The following is a 12,594-nucleotide window of genomic DNA, read 5'->3' on the forward strand; positions in this document are numbered from 1 at the left end:
TTATTTAGTTTTTAGGAACGTTATAGAGACTACAAACTATGGGATATACAGTATATCTGAAAATCGATCAATCCTGATGTACTGATGGCTTATTATTTTTTTAGGCCTGAAAATGTCAGGACACTATAAATACCCCCCCCCCCCCCCCAAATTACCCCTTTTTTGAAAAGTAGACAGTCCTTAGAAGCATGGCAAGTTTTTTGAAGTAGTAATTTTTTCTCCCAATTTATTGGATGAAAAAAAATGTTCACATTTTTTTTCTTTTTTATATACCGTCGCCTGTGCAGTACAGTGTGATCATATAACTGGTGTGGCGTTGATCAGGAACACTGACTGGTGACCATATATATATATATATATATATATATATATATATATATACACACACATACATACATACATATATATATATATATATATATATATATATATATATAAAAAATGAAAATGTAATATTATTTTCAAAAATGTATTTTTTACGTTTTTTTTAATTTATTTTTTTACATAACACTGTACTACTCTGGGAAGATGAATAGGATTCTTTTTTTTTTTGCACACTATGATTGCTTATAACAGAGAATTTCAGTGTTATAAGCCACCATTTTTTTCTGAATGAAATCAGTGTTTACTACTGTGATCAGCTGTGATTAGCCCCAGCTAATAACATGGTATAGATAGGGCTATGATTGGCCCTGTCTGTACCATAAAATCAACACCCCGCAATAGGGATAAAACTTTTTCGCGGAAGGGAGTTTAACAAGACACGCGGCCACTCATTAAAATGAGAAGAAGAGAAGTTTAACCTTAAACTACATAGAGGGTTCTTTACTGTAAGAGTGGCAAGGATGTGGAATTCCCTTCCACAGGCGGTGGTCTCAGCGGGGGAGCATTGATAGTTTCAAGAAACTATTAGCTAAGCACTTGAACGACCACAACATACAGGGATATACAATGCAATACTGACATATAATCACACACATAGGTTGGACTTAATGGACTTGTGTCTTTTTTCAATCTCACCTACTATGTAAATATGTAACACAATAGCACACAACGAATGGCATAAATTGAAGCCTTCCATTGTGTACATTTGTCCTGTGATCTGCCGTGATTGGTCACAGCACATGATACCGACAGTGGGCCAGTAAACAAAGGGCTTGGTCACGGGATCCTTTGAGTGACGGAACGTGTAGGGAGGAGCGGCGTGCTGACATCACCGCGTTCTGCAAAGTAATGGGTGGTAGTCGAGAGCCAGCCGGCTCGTATGTTTTTGTGGCCATTTCTTATTCGGAATATGTGAGTCTTTTATTGTATGCATTTTTATGAATAAATCTCAAAGGTTTTATGCTATGCGAGCATTCTCTTTTTTCTATATATGGAAAATTGCTTTATGCTGTTCGTTATCCCGCTGTTGAGAGTGAGGGGTTGCCTGTTCGCCATCCTGACCGTCAGCCCTGGGGGTTAACCATTTGCGCTCTTGGGTCCCATAAATCAGGGACCGGTAGTTCTGCTAAGCGGCCAGCAAGCTTATTGGTGGTGGTATTTGCTTTGTTTCACGGCACTTTCCAAGGGTGGGATTGTGATTTCATCACTGAAACTTTAATGACACCTCTGCATGAATTTTTTTTTAGTTCTTGATTGGACACACTACACGGAATTTACATGTTGGACTTAATGCACTAATAATATTTTTATCACAAAAATATATATTTTTTGTATCATGATTTCTAATTTAAATTAATTCTTATTGTTATTTTGGTACATGATCCTTTTGTTTAATCTCTGTGTATAAATTTGCACATTTATGGGTGTATTTGCTAATTATGATAGGATTTTTGTCGTTAATTAGGGTTGCATATCGCCGTAGTATTGTAATTCAAATGTTATATATAAAATATATAACACACACACACATATATATATATATATATATATATATATATATATATATATATATATATATATATATATATATATATATATATATATATATATATATATATATATATATATATATATATATATATATATATATATATATATATAATATAAAATGTCAAGGAATACAAGCGAGAGAACATTCGCTGGGTACACCTCTTAGGTGGAGAAAAGGTTGGAGGTGAAAGACGGGCAAACAACAGCGCACCAGGTCACACAGCCAAAATATCACCTCCCTCGGCAGAAAAGGGTGCTGGCTCAGTCTGCAAATACATGAGGACAGAAAGATTGTCCTGCACGGCCGCACTCCAAAAATAAACGCCTTGATTAACCACTTCAGCCCCGGAAGATTTGGCCGCTCGATGAGCAGGCCATTTTTATTTTTTTTGCGATTCGGCGCTGCATCGCTTTAACTGACAATTGCGCTTTCGTGCGACACTGTACCCGAGCGAAATTGACGTCCTTTTTTTCCTACAAATAGAGATTTCTTTTGGTGGTATTTGATCACCCCGTGCGGTTTTTATTTTTTGCTATAAACAAAAAAAGAGTAAAAAAAAAAAAAAACACAATATTTTGTACATTTTGCTATAATAAATATCCAATTTTTTTTTTTTTAAAAAGAACATTTTTTTTCACAGTTTAGGTCGATGTGTATTCTTCTACATATTTTTGGTAGAAAAAAAAAATGCGTATATTGATTGATTTGTGCAAAAGTTATAGCGTCTACAAAATAGGAGATAGATTTATGGCATTTTTATTAATATTTTTTTTTAAACTAGTAATGGCGGCAATCTGCAACATTATGGCGGACTCATCGGACACTTTTTACACATTTTTGGGACAATTAACAATTATACAGCGATCAGTGCTATAAAGATGCACTGATTACTGTATAAATGTCACTGGCAGCGAAGGGGTTAACACTAGGGGGGTGCTCAAGGGGTTAACTGTGTTCCCTGACTGTGTTCTAACTGTAGGGGGATGGGACTGGCTAGAGGGGATGACAGATTGTCGTTCCTAGCTATTAGGAACTCACGATTTGTCTCTCCTCTCCTCACAGAACAGGGACGTGTGTGTTTACCACATACACACATCTCTGTTCTGCCTCTCATGCCCACGATCCTGCTTGGCCGGTGGTCATCACGACCACCGGTCACGAGCATCAGCACTCCCGTAGTGAAGAGGGTGCGCGCACCTGCTATCCTGCTTAAAGGAGCTGATGTACAGCTATGACGGCTCGCAGGATCGTGACCCACCTGCGGCAGTATAATGACGGTGGCTGGTCGGCAAGTGGTTAAACAATGGTCCGTATAAACATTGGATAAAAAACGAACGCGTTTCACAACATTAGTGCCGTGTTTAGTCATAGCTTTGACTATTCACCGGCACTAATGGTGTGAAACGCGTTTGATTTTATCCAATGTTTGTATAGAGCATTGTTTAATAAAGGCATTTATTTTTGGAGTGCAGCCATCTGGACAATCTTTCTGTTCACACGGAGGTGAAAGACATTAAGGAAAATGGCTAGACTTCAAGGATGATGTCCCAAGGGAAACCGATGGGGTTGTCTTGTCACCATTACAGATGAGCACTACATAATGAATGATGGAGCCAAGCCAACCACTGTGTACTAAAGAGTTGACTTTTGCCATTTTTCAAGGAGAACATAAGTTCAAATTGGGTCTGAATGTTGAGGTTCATCGAAAAGGAGGTCAACTCTGGAGGGTCTTGTTGTTTCCAGCAGGAAGCGATAGATTTTTTTAGCAGCTGTCAAGCAATGAAGCATGAAGGGGAGGTGATTCTTGGGCCAACGCTCACAGTTTAGTAAGAGGAGAGCCATGGCTAGGTCAGAGGAGCAGGTAAGACTCATGCCTATTTATGAGTTGGCCTGCCCCCTGCCAGCCCTTTACTGGGGATTGGCTGAGGCCTTCACAAATATTCCAAGCAGATCCCCATAACCTCCACCCACTATGTCTAGAACATTCTTCAATGTCCCAGAAAACAGGGGGAGGTACCAGAGAAGCTGCAAGGATGAGTCACCCAGCCCTGAGTCACTGAGCCCTGACCCAGATTCACAGTTCAGGCTTAGCCCTGAGCTAAATTTAAATTTTCCTACACTAAACCCAGCACTTCTAGAGGATGCTAAAGGTGTGGTGCAAAATACCCAGTAAAAAGATTGGCACACAGGTGAGGAAGAAGGCAGGAGCAATAAATGGAGGCAAGGAGCCCAAAGTTTGTTCAATTTTTAAAAAAGTATTCCGTATCTTATTAAAGTGCAAATTTTCACTTTGAGATCAGGTCTACCTTAAAGCTATCTGACAATCTGTTAAAAATCTTACAATATGAATTTTGGATGCAAGCTAAATGGGTAAAGCTAATGTTTCCTTTCTTCAATACTAAAACAACGAAAAGAAAAAAAATATATATATAACCATAGTATATATATATAATAGTATAATACTTACAGAAAACAAACAGGAGACTTGTGAAGATGAGCAAAATAAGAAATATCAAGATTAGGAGGACAACCAGGGTGATGATAACCCAACCTTGGGGATTATTGGCAGCTGGAGGCTCTGAAATAAATATAATAAATATAGACAGAAGGGGTTCGTGAATGATCTGGTATGTAGGGATGGGCCGAACACCCCCCCCCCCCATTCGGTTCACACCAGAACATGTCAACAGGCAAAAAATTTGGACGAACACCGTTAAAGTCTATGGGACACAAACATGAAAAATCAAAAGTGCTAATTTTAAAGGCTTATATGCAAGTTATTGTCATAAAAAGTGTTTGGGGACCCGGGTCCTGCCCCAGGGGACATGTATCAATGCAACATTTTTTTTTTTTTAAACGACTGTTTTTTCAGGAGCAGTGATTTTAATAATGCTTAAAGTGAAACAATAAACATGAAATATTCCTTTAAATATTGTACCTGGGGGGTGTCTATAGTATGCCTGTAAAGTGGCGCAGTTTTCCTGTGTTTAGAACAATACCACAGTAAAATGACATTTTTAAAGGAAAAAAGGCCATTTGGGTCTGGTATGAATATTAAGGGGCCAAGAATTAAAAAAAAATTGCTTGGGGGGTCCCCCCAGGCACTTCAGGTCTGGTATGGATATTATGAGGAACCCTGCACCAAATTTTAAAAAAAAATTACGTAAGGGTCCCCCCAAAATCCATACCAGGCCCTTATCCAAGCACACAACCTGGCAGGTAAAGAGGGGGGGACGAGAGAGCGCCCCCCCTCCTGAACCGTACCAGGCCACATGCCCTCAACATGGGGAGGGTGCTTTTGAGTATCCCCCCAAAGCACCTTGTCCCCATGTTGATGGGGACAAGGGCCTCATCCCCACAACCCTTGCCCGGTGGTTGTGGGGGTCTGCGGGCGGAGGGCTAATCGGAATCTGGAAGCCCCCTTTAAAAAGGGACCCCCAGATCCCTGTCTCCCCCCTATGTGAATTGGTAACAGGTAAATTGTACCCCTACCATTTCCCCACAAAATGTGTCAAAAATAGTAAAAAAGACAGGAGACACTTTGGCACGTGGCATCGGGGGGAGGGGGTGGGGTCACCCATTTATGTCACTGGGTGGCCCCGCCCTCAGCTATATAAAAGCTGTCACCGAGAAGAAGCACCACTCAGCGAGAGCCTCCCATGGAGGCGGAGCTGTTGCGGCTTTCTTTTTTCAGCTCGTTGGCGGCGTGAGATAGATTTACATCGCAGGTCATTTTTATTTTTTTATCTTTTAATAAAAGGACTTGTCCCAAAATGTATCCTGTTTTTTACTATTTTTGACATTTTTTTTTTTTTTGTGAAATGGTAGGGGTACCCGTTACCAATTCACGTGGGGGGGAGGCCAGGATCTAAGGGTCCCCTTGTTAAAGGGGGCTTCCAGATTCCGAGAACCCCTCCTGCCCGCAGACCCCCACAACCACCAAGAAGGGGTTGCTGGGACGAGGCCCTTGTCCCCATCAACATGGGGGCAATTGATGGGCAGCCACTGTGCCCATCAATTGCAGCCACTGTGCCCATCAATTGCAACCACTGTGCCCATCAATTGCAACCACTGTGCCCATCAATCGCAGCCACTGTGCCCATCAATTGCAGCCAATGTGCCCATCAATCGCAGCCACTGTGCCCATAAAACGCAGCCACTGTGCCCATCAACTGCTGCCACTGTGCCAATCAACTGCTGCCACTGTGCCAATCAACTGCTGCCACTGTGTCCAAATGCTGCCACTGCTCCAGCAAATGCCGCCACTGTGACATCCCCTGCCTGCTCGCTGTTGGCCCGGCACTTACCCTGTCTCAGTGGGGCAGCGGGTGACGGCTGCGATCAGTGTCCTCCATGCGTCTCCTCCTGTCCTCTCCTCCTGATAGGCGTCCAATCACAGTGCCTGCCATTTCAGCCAATCAGGTGACAAGTAACAGACCCGAGCACCTAATTGGCAGAGAGGCGGTTCAGTGTTAGGAAAGCGAATATTCATTCACTTTTCTAACACACCTGGGTGGACTGTGAGCACCAAGCATGGCGCTCGCAGGTCACCTTTTTTGACACCTATTAGAGCCTATGGTCTATAATTCAGGCGCCCAAAAAGGGGCCGGGCACCTGGATAGGGGGTGTTAGCGGAGGCCATGGATAGATTCATGCTATGCATAAATATCTTCCAATCGCCCCTACTAGCACAAATCCACCCCCCAAAAAAATCCCCCAAATTACCATTCCTAGCACACACCCATAATTTCCCCTCCTAGAACAATTCTTACCCCCTGCCACTCTCCAAACTCCCCATCCCAACACAGATTCCCCCCCCCCCCATCTCGAGGCCTCCCCCACCTCCCATAATACCACAGTGCCCAGGCCAGCTGTCGCTTCTGCCTATCCCTTGTCCTGGCCCTGACGGCTAGTACTATACAATACACATGATAGTAGAAGAATGCGAAGCTCAAATAAACACAGACAGGTGTCCTCATCCATAATGGAAGGAGACAGTATGTCCTACACCTTACCTTTGGCTTTGGTCCTCTTCTCTATCCTCTGTGCATTGAAATCCCTCGAATTTGCGTAAACATTATTCTGAATTCTCCCTAAAAAAACGCAGAACTTAACATTAATTTTTTTACAAACAGAAATATCCAGAGAGTGCTGCTAATATCAAGGCTGCAGAAGGGGGAATGGTGGGGTACAGTTATGGGGCCCATCCAATACAAGAGTCCATTTAAGACCAAAGGACATTAACAGATATGCTACTTTTTCTCCCAGAGGTTCCTAACTAGTGCTATGTACACTATATTACCAAAAGTATTGGGACACCTGCCTTTACACGCACATAAACTTTAATGGCATCCCAGTCTTAGACCTTGTACACACGGTCGGACATTCCGACCAAAAAATCCCCTTTGATTTTTTACGACGGATTTTGTCTGAAACTGGTGTTGCATACACACGGTCGGACAAAGTTGTCGGAAAATCCGATCGTTGGTAACGTGATGGCATTCGTTCGTTACGACGGGACTACCTAGAGGCCAGTAGTCAATAGCTTTGGTCTCGCAATTTGATCTGAGCATGCGTGGCACTTTGTCCGATCGGAATTCTCTACAAACGATCAGATTTTGTTGTTGGAAAACTTGAGATCCTACTCTCAAATTTTTTCCGTCCGAATTTTGTGACAGAAAAAGTCCGATAAAGCCCACACGCGATTGGATTTTCCGACAATATAATCCGATCGGACATTTTCCGTCAGAATTTCCGACCGTGTGTATGGGGGCTAAGTCTGTAGCATTCAATATTGATTTGGCCAACCCCTTTGCAGCTATAACAGCTTCAACTCTTCTGGGAAGGCCGTCCACAAGGTTTAGGAGTGTGTCTATGGGAATGTTTGACCATTCTTCCAGAAGAGCATTTGTGAGGTCAGGCACTGATGTTGGACGGGAAGGTCTGGCTCGCAGTCTCCGCTCTAATTCATCCCAAAGGTGTTCTATTGGGTTGAGGTCAGGACTCAAGTCAAGTTCCTCCACCCCAAACTCGCTCATCCATGTCTTTATAGACCTTGCTTTGTGCGCTGGTCCAAATTGTTTGGTGGAGGGGGGATTATGGTTTGAGGGGAAGGGGGTATTATGGTGTGGGGGTTATTTTTCAGGGGTTGAGCTTGGCCCCTTCTAGTTCTAGTAAAGGGAACTCTTACGGCGTCAGCATACCAAGACATTTTGGACAATTTCATGCTCCCAACTTTGTGGGAACAGTTTGGGGATGGCCCCTTCCTGTTCCAACATGACTGCAAACCAGTGCACAAAGCAAGGTCTATAAAGACCTGGAGGAGCGAGTTTGGGGTGGAGGAACTTGACTAGCCCACACAGAGTCCTGACCTCAACCCCATGGAACACCTTTGGGATGAATTAGAGTGGAGACTGCGAGCCAGACCTTCTCCTTCAACCTCACAAATGCTCTTCTGGAAGAATGGTCAAACATTCCCATAGACACACACCTAAACCTTGTGGACGGCCTTCCCAGAAGAGTTGAAGCTGTTATAGCTGCAAAGTGTGGGCCAACTCAATATTGAACCCTACGGACTAAGACTGGGATGCCATTAAAGTTCATGTGCATGTAAAAGGCAGGCGTCCCAATACTTTTTGTAAAATAGTGTATGTATGACCCAGTGAACAGGCTTTAAAAAAAAAAAAAAAAGTTTTTACATTGTAAAGTGATATCAGAGGAAGCCATTTCAGTGCAGGAGAAGTGCCAGTAAAACTATCAAAGACTGAAGGGAAGGCCGGAGGTCAACCTAAACAATGGCACTGTGTGTGTAATTATGGGAAGACTTCAATCTGTGAGCAGAAAAGCACATAAAATAATATATAGAAAATGCCGTACCAAGGGGATTATGCAAGCCTTGAATGAGATCAGGTTTTCCACACAATTCTGGTAGTCAAATTGCAGACGTGTTAACAATTCAGCTTTGCATAAAGGAGGAAATGTTGGGACTTTGTATGAGACCATGACCATCCGGTACACAGGTCTCCATCCCTGTTTATATGAAAAACATAAAAAGGAAAAAGGGGGAATGGGGGAAATTTGGGACTTTATATGAAACACACCACTCAGGTCGGATGAGACATTACAGTAGACATAGTATATGTAATTAACCACTTACAGACCGGACCATTTTGCTGGTCAAAGACCAGACCACTTTTTGCGATTCGGCACTGCGTCGCTTTAACTAACAATTGCGCAGTCGTGCGACGTGGCTCCCAAACAAAATTGACGTCCTTTTTTCCCCACAAATATTTTTGGTAAAAAAAATCACAATAAGCGATTATTGATTGGTTTGCGCAAAAGTTATAGCATTTACAAAATAGGGATAGTTTTATAGCATTTTTATTAATAATTTTTTATTATTTTTTTTTTTACTAGTAATGGCGGCGATCAGCGATTTTTATTGTGACTGCGACATTGTGGGGGACCCATCGGACATTTTTGACAAATTTTTGGGACCATTGTCATTTATACAGTAATCAGTGCTATATAAATGCAGTGATTCCTGTGTAAATGACACTGGCAGCGAAGGGGTTAACCAGTGGGTGGAAGTGTAGGGGTTAAGTGTTCCTAGGGGTGTGTTACTAACTGTGGGGGGGTTGGGCTTTCATTTAGTGAACACTGATCTCTGCTCCAATCACATGGAGCAGAGATCAGCGTCACTAGTTGCTAGGCAGAATGGAGAAATGCTGTTTACACGGCATTTCCTCCATTCAGCCGTCCCGTGAGACGATCGCGGGTATGCCCGCGGCGATCGAGTCCGCGGGTCCTGTGACCAGACTCACGGGGGTCCCGACCAGCGCGCCGCCGCCGGTATGCTCCCGATGGCAGGGCGGCATTGAAGAGTGGACGTACCTGTACGCCAATATGCCTGCCCGTGCCATTCAGTCTACGTACATCGGCGTGCGCTGGTCGGGAACCGGTTAAATAAGTGGCTATCATGGGCATATTATAATAGTTTGGTAAAGAATTTAATCAGATAGATAATTAGATACAGTACATATTCAAAACTAAATTATACCATCATAACAATGTACAATTCATAGCATAGTAGACAATGTAACATATAGTACAATACGTATCAAAATATACCCAAAGATAGGCACAGATATAAAAGTAAAAACAATACAGATTCGAGAAAAATTCTTAGTGATTCAGCCGAAATAAAACCCATAGTATATACATGGATACCATGATCTATCACCAAATGTATAATCTCGACGCGTTTCGTGGAGTAATATCCACTCATCAGGAGCAAACAGTCTGGGAATGCCTGTAATGGAGTATAATGTATATAATTAATTATAAATGATAACATTTGCATGGGAAAGAGAGGGAACACCAAAAGATGGTCCTAACACTCTTACCTATGGGTATCTGGTAAAGGTATAAAATAGCGTATGTTAATATACGTATAATGGAGGACATCGGGGGATGGGAATGAACATCCCCCCCCCGGGAGCTGAGGCGGTAGACACTGCGGCGGAAGGGCGAAACCACAAACAGGCATAGGAATAGTGTAAAAGTGTAGAAGTGGACTCCCCCATTCCAAAATTATGAGGGGTGAATATGACCCCGAGGAGTATGCTGTAATACATAATATTGTGTAAATATATAAAAAATATATACAGGTAAGTATAATATAAAAGGTTACGGGGGAGGGGGGTAAGATGGGGAATAATGAAGAGTGATGGAGCAATGCAGGATTAGATCCCACCGTGCAGAGAAAGGAGAAACTGAGATTGGTATAGAACAGGGATATGGAATTAGCGGACCTCCAGCTACAAGTCCCATCATGCCTCTGTCTCTGGGTGTCATGCTTGTGGCTGTCAGAGTCTTGCTATGCCTCATGGGACTTGTAGTTCTGCAACAGCTGGAGGTCCGCTAATTGCATATCCCTGGTATAGAAGAAAAGAAAACACGAGCAGTGGGCATGCATATCAGATACCAAAAGTGAATCGCAGTGAACTGTGAAGTGAAAATACAATAACCACGTGTAGGTGAAGTGAGGTAAGGTCCCTGGATGAGAGATGGTAGAGAGATGGACCTGCCAGCCAGCCAATGTCCCGCCAACGCCACGTATTGTAGTGCTGTGAGAGAGGAGGTAGACCACACACATGCAGGAACCATCTATAGTGTGAGCACCTGAATCCTCCGTCAGGCTGCACAAAGGTTCAGCTTTAGCCTTTTTTACTGCCAAAGCCATTTTTGCAAACATGATAATAAAGTTAGTTTATGCCTGAAGATTAGTTAAAACCCCTAAACTGTCAAAGACCCTAAAGAATACAATTCTGGAAGTTCCCTTTTTTTTTTTACATCACACAATATTAGCTTAAAGGCTTGTGAAATGCTAAATTTTAATGAAAAAATACGGACATGTCAAGGCTTAGAAATGTACACGTCCGTGAAATGGCGATAATGTTCAGTGCTCTGCATTTTCCATTGGTGACATTTTAAAAGCCCCTACAGGCAGTGGCGGCCCATCCATATGGGGCACAGGGGCACCTCCTCCCCAATCCATGCGTCAGGCCCCTAATCTACATGCAGCCGACTTGTACCCATAGATTTCAATGGAAGTTGCCTCCAAGTCGGATCCTTATCTAAATTGTGATTTGGATCCGACATTGCAGGAAGATTACCCAGGAATTCCCTGAAGTTCCTTCCAAGTTGCCTCAAAGTTGCCTCGAAGTTGCCTGGCAAAGTCGTGCCGCCTTTCAGGTCACTGTAGTGGTAACCGGCACTAAGTCTCAGCCCACGTACACACGGTCGGAGATTTTGGCAACCAAATCCGTCGGATTTTGCCCGTCGGATTTAGTCTGACGGATTGTGTCCGAAACTGTTGCATACACACGGTCGGGCCAAGTTGGTGAAAAATCCGATCATTCAGAACGTGATGGCGTAATTTCGTTACGATGGGACTACATTCAGGCTAGTAGCCAATAGCTTTGATGTAGGAATTTGATCTGAGCATGCGTGGCACTTGGTCCGATGAAAATGCTCTACACATGATCAGATTAGGTCCGTCCGGCCCAGTTGGTCGGGAAATCTTTCCAACATGTTGGAAAATTGGGTCGGATGGAGATTCGGACGGAATCAGTCCGATGCATACCACACACAGTCGGATTATCCGACGACACGGTCCGATAAGACTCATTCCGACAGATTCTCCGACCGTGTGTACAAGGGCTTCAGAGGGCCTCTCTGCAACAACTGGCATGTCCACCCCTGGATTACATCCCGACTTACCTGGGTGCATTGTGAATTCTTCAGTCCTCCTTATCCCACAATCTCCACGTCTTGTTCTATTCACAGCTATAATAATATGAATAGGAAGTCACTCAGAAACACGTTTAAGGAAATGAAAGTAACTACAACGTAGAAAACTTTGCATTTCTCGAGCTGCGTGCTATTATTCATACAATGTGTTTTTTTGTATTTTCCATTACAAGCTGTACATTTCAGAGCAGGTTCTTTTGTACTTAAATTAAATTATTATATTATACTGTACTATATTATTATTGTACAGGACTTTCATATTGCCAACAGTTTGTGCAGCGCTGTACAACATACAGTTGTACAGCAGACAGTACAGATACAACACAATTCAATACAGGAGAAAT

At 42.9% G+C, this 12,594-nt stretch overlaps 1 protein-coding gene across 1 annotated transcript in view; it reads right to left on the reverse strand.

Annotated features, from left to right (window-relative positions):
- Positions 1-12,316, reverse strand: part of LOC143961700 (uncharacterized) — a 73,108-nt gene extending 60,792 nt beyond the window's left edge. Inside the window, exons 1-3 of the mRNA XM_077471019.1 lie at positions 12,221-12,316; positions 6,952-7,029; positions 4,404-4,514 (exon numbers count right to left, since the gene is read on the reverse strand). Coding sequence (XP_077327145.1) covers positions 4,404-4,514; positions 6,952-7,029; positions 12,221-12,230 — 199 coding nt within the window. The 5' untranslated portion in view covers positions 12,231-12,316. The remainder of the gene's footprint in view (positions 1-4,403; positions 4,515-6,951; positions 7,030-12,220) is intronic.
- Positions 12,317-12,594: the final 278 nt, after the last annotated feature.

The sequence above is a fragment of the Lithobates pipiens genome, unplaced genomic scaffold (genome assembly GCF_037356315.1).
Source record: "Lithobates pipiens isolate NorthernLeopardFrog02 unplaced genomic scaffold, aLitPip1_a1.2 Scaffold_8, whole genome shotgun sequence".
NCBI lineage: Eukaryota > Metazoa > Chordata > Amphibia > Anura > Ranidae > Lithobates > Lithobates pipiens.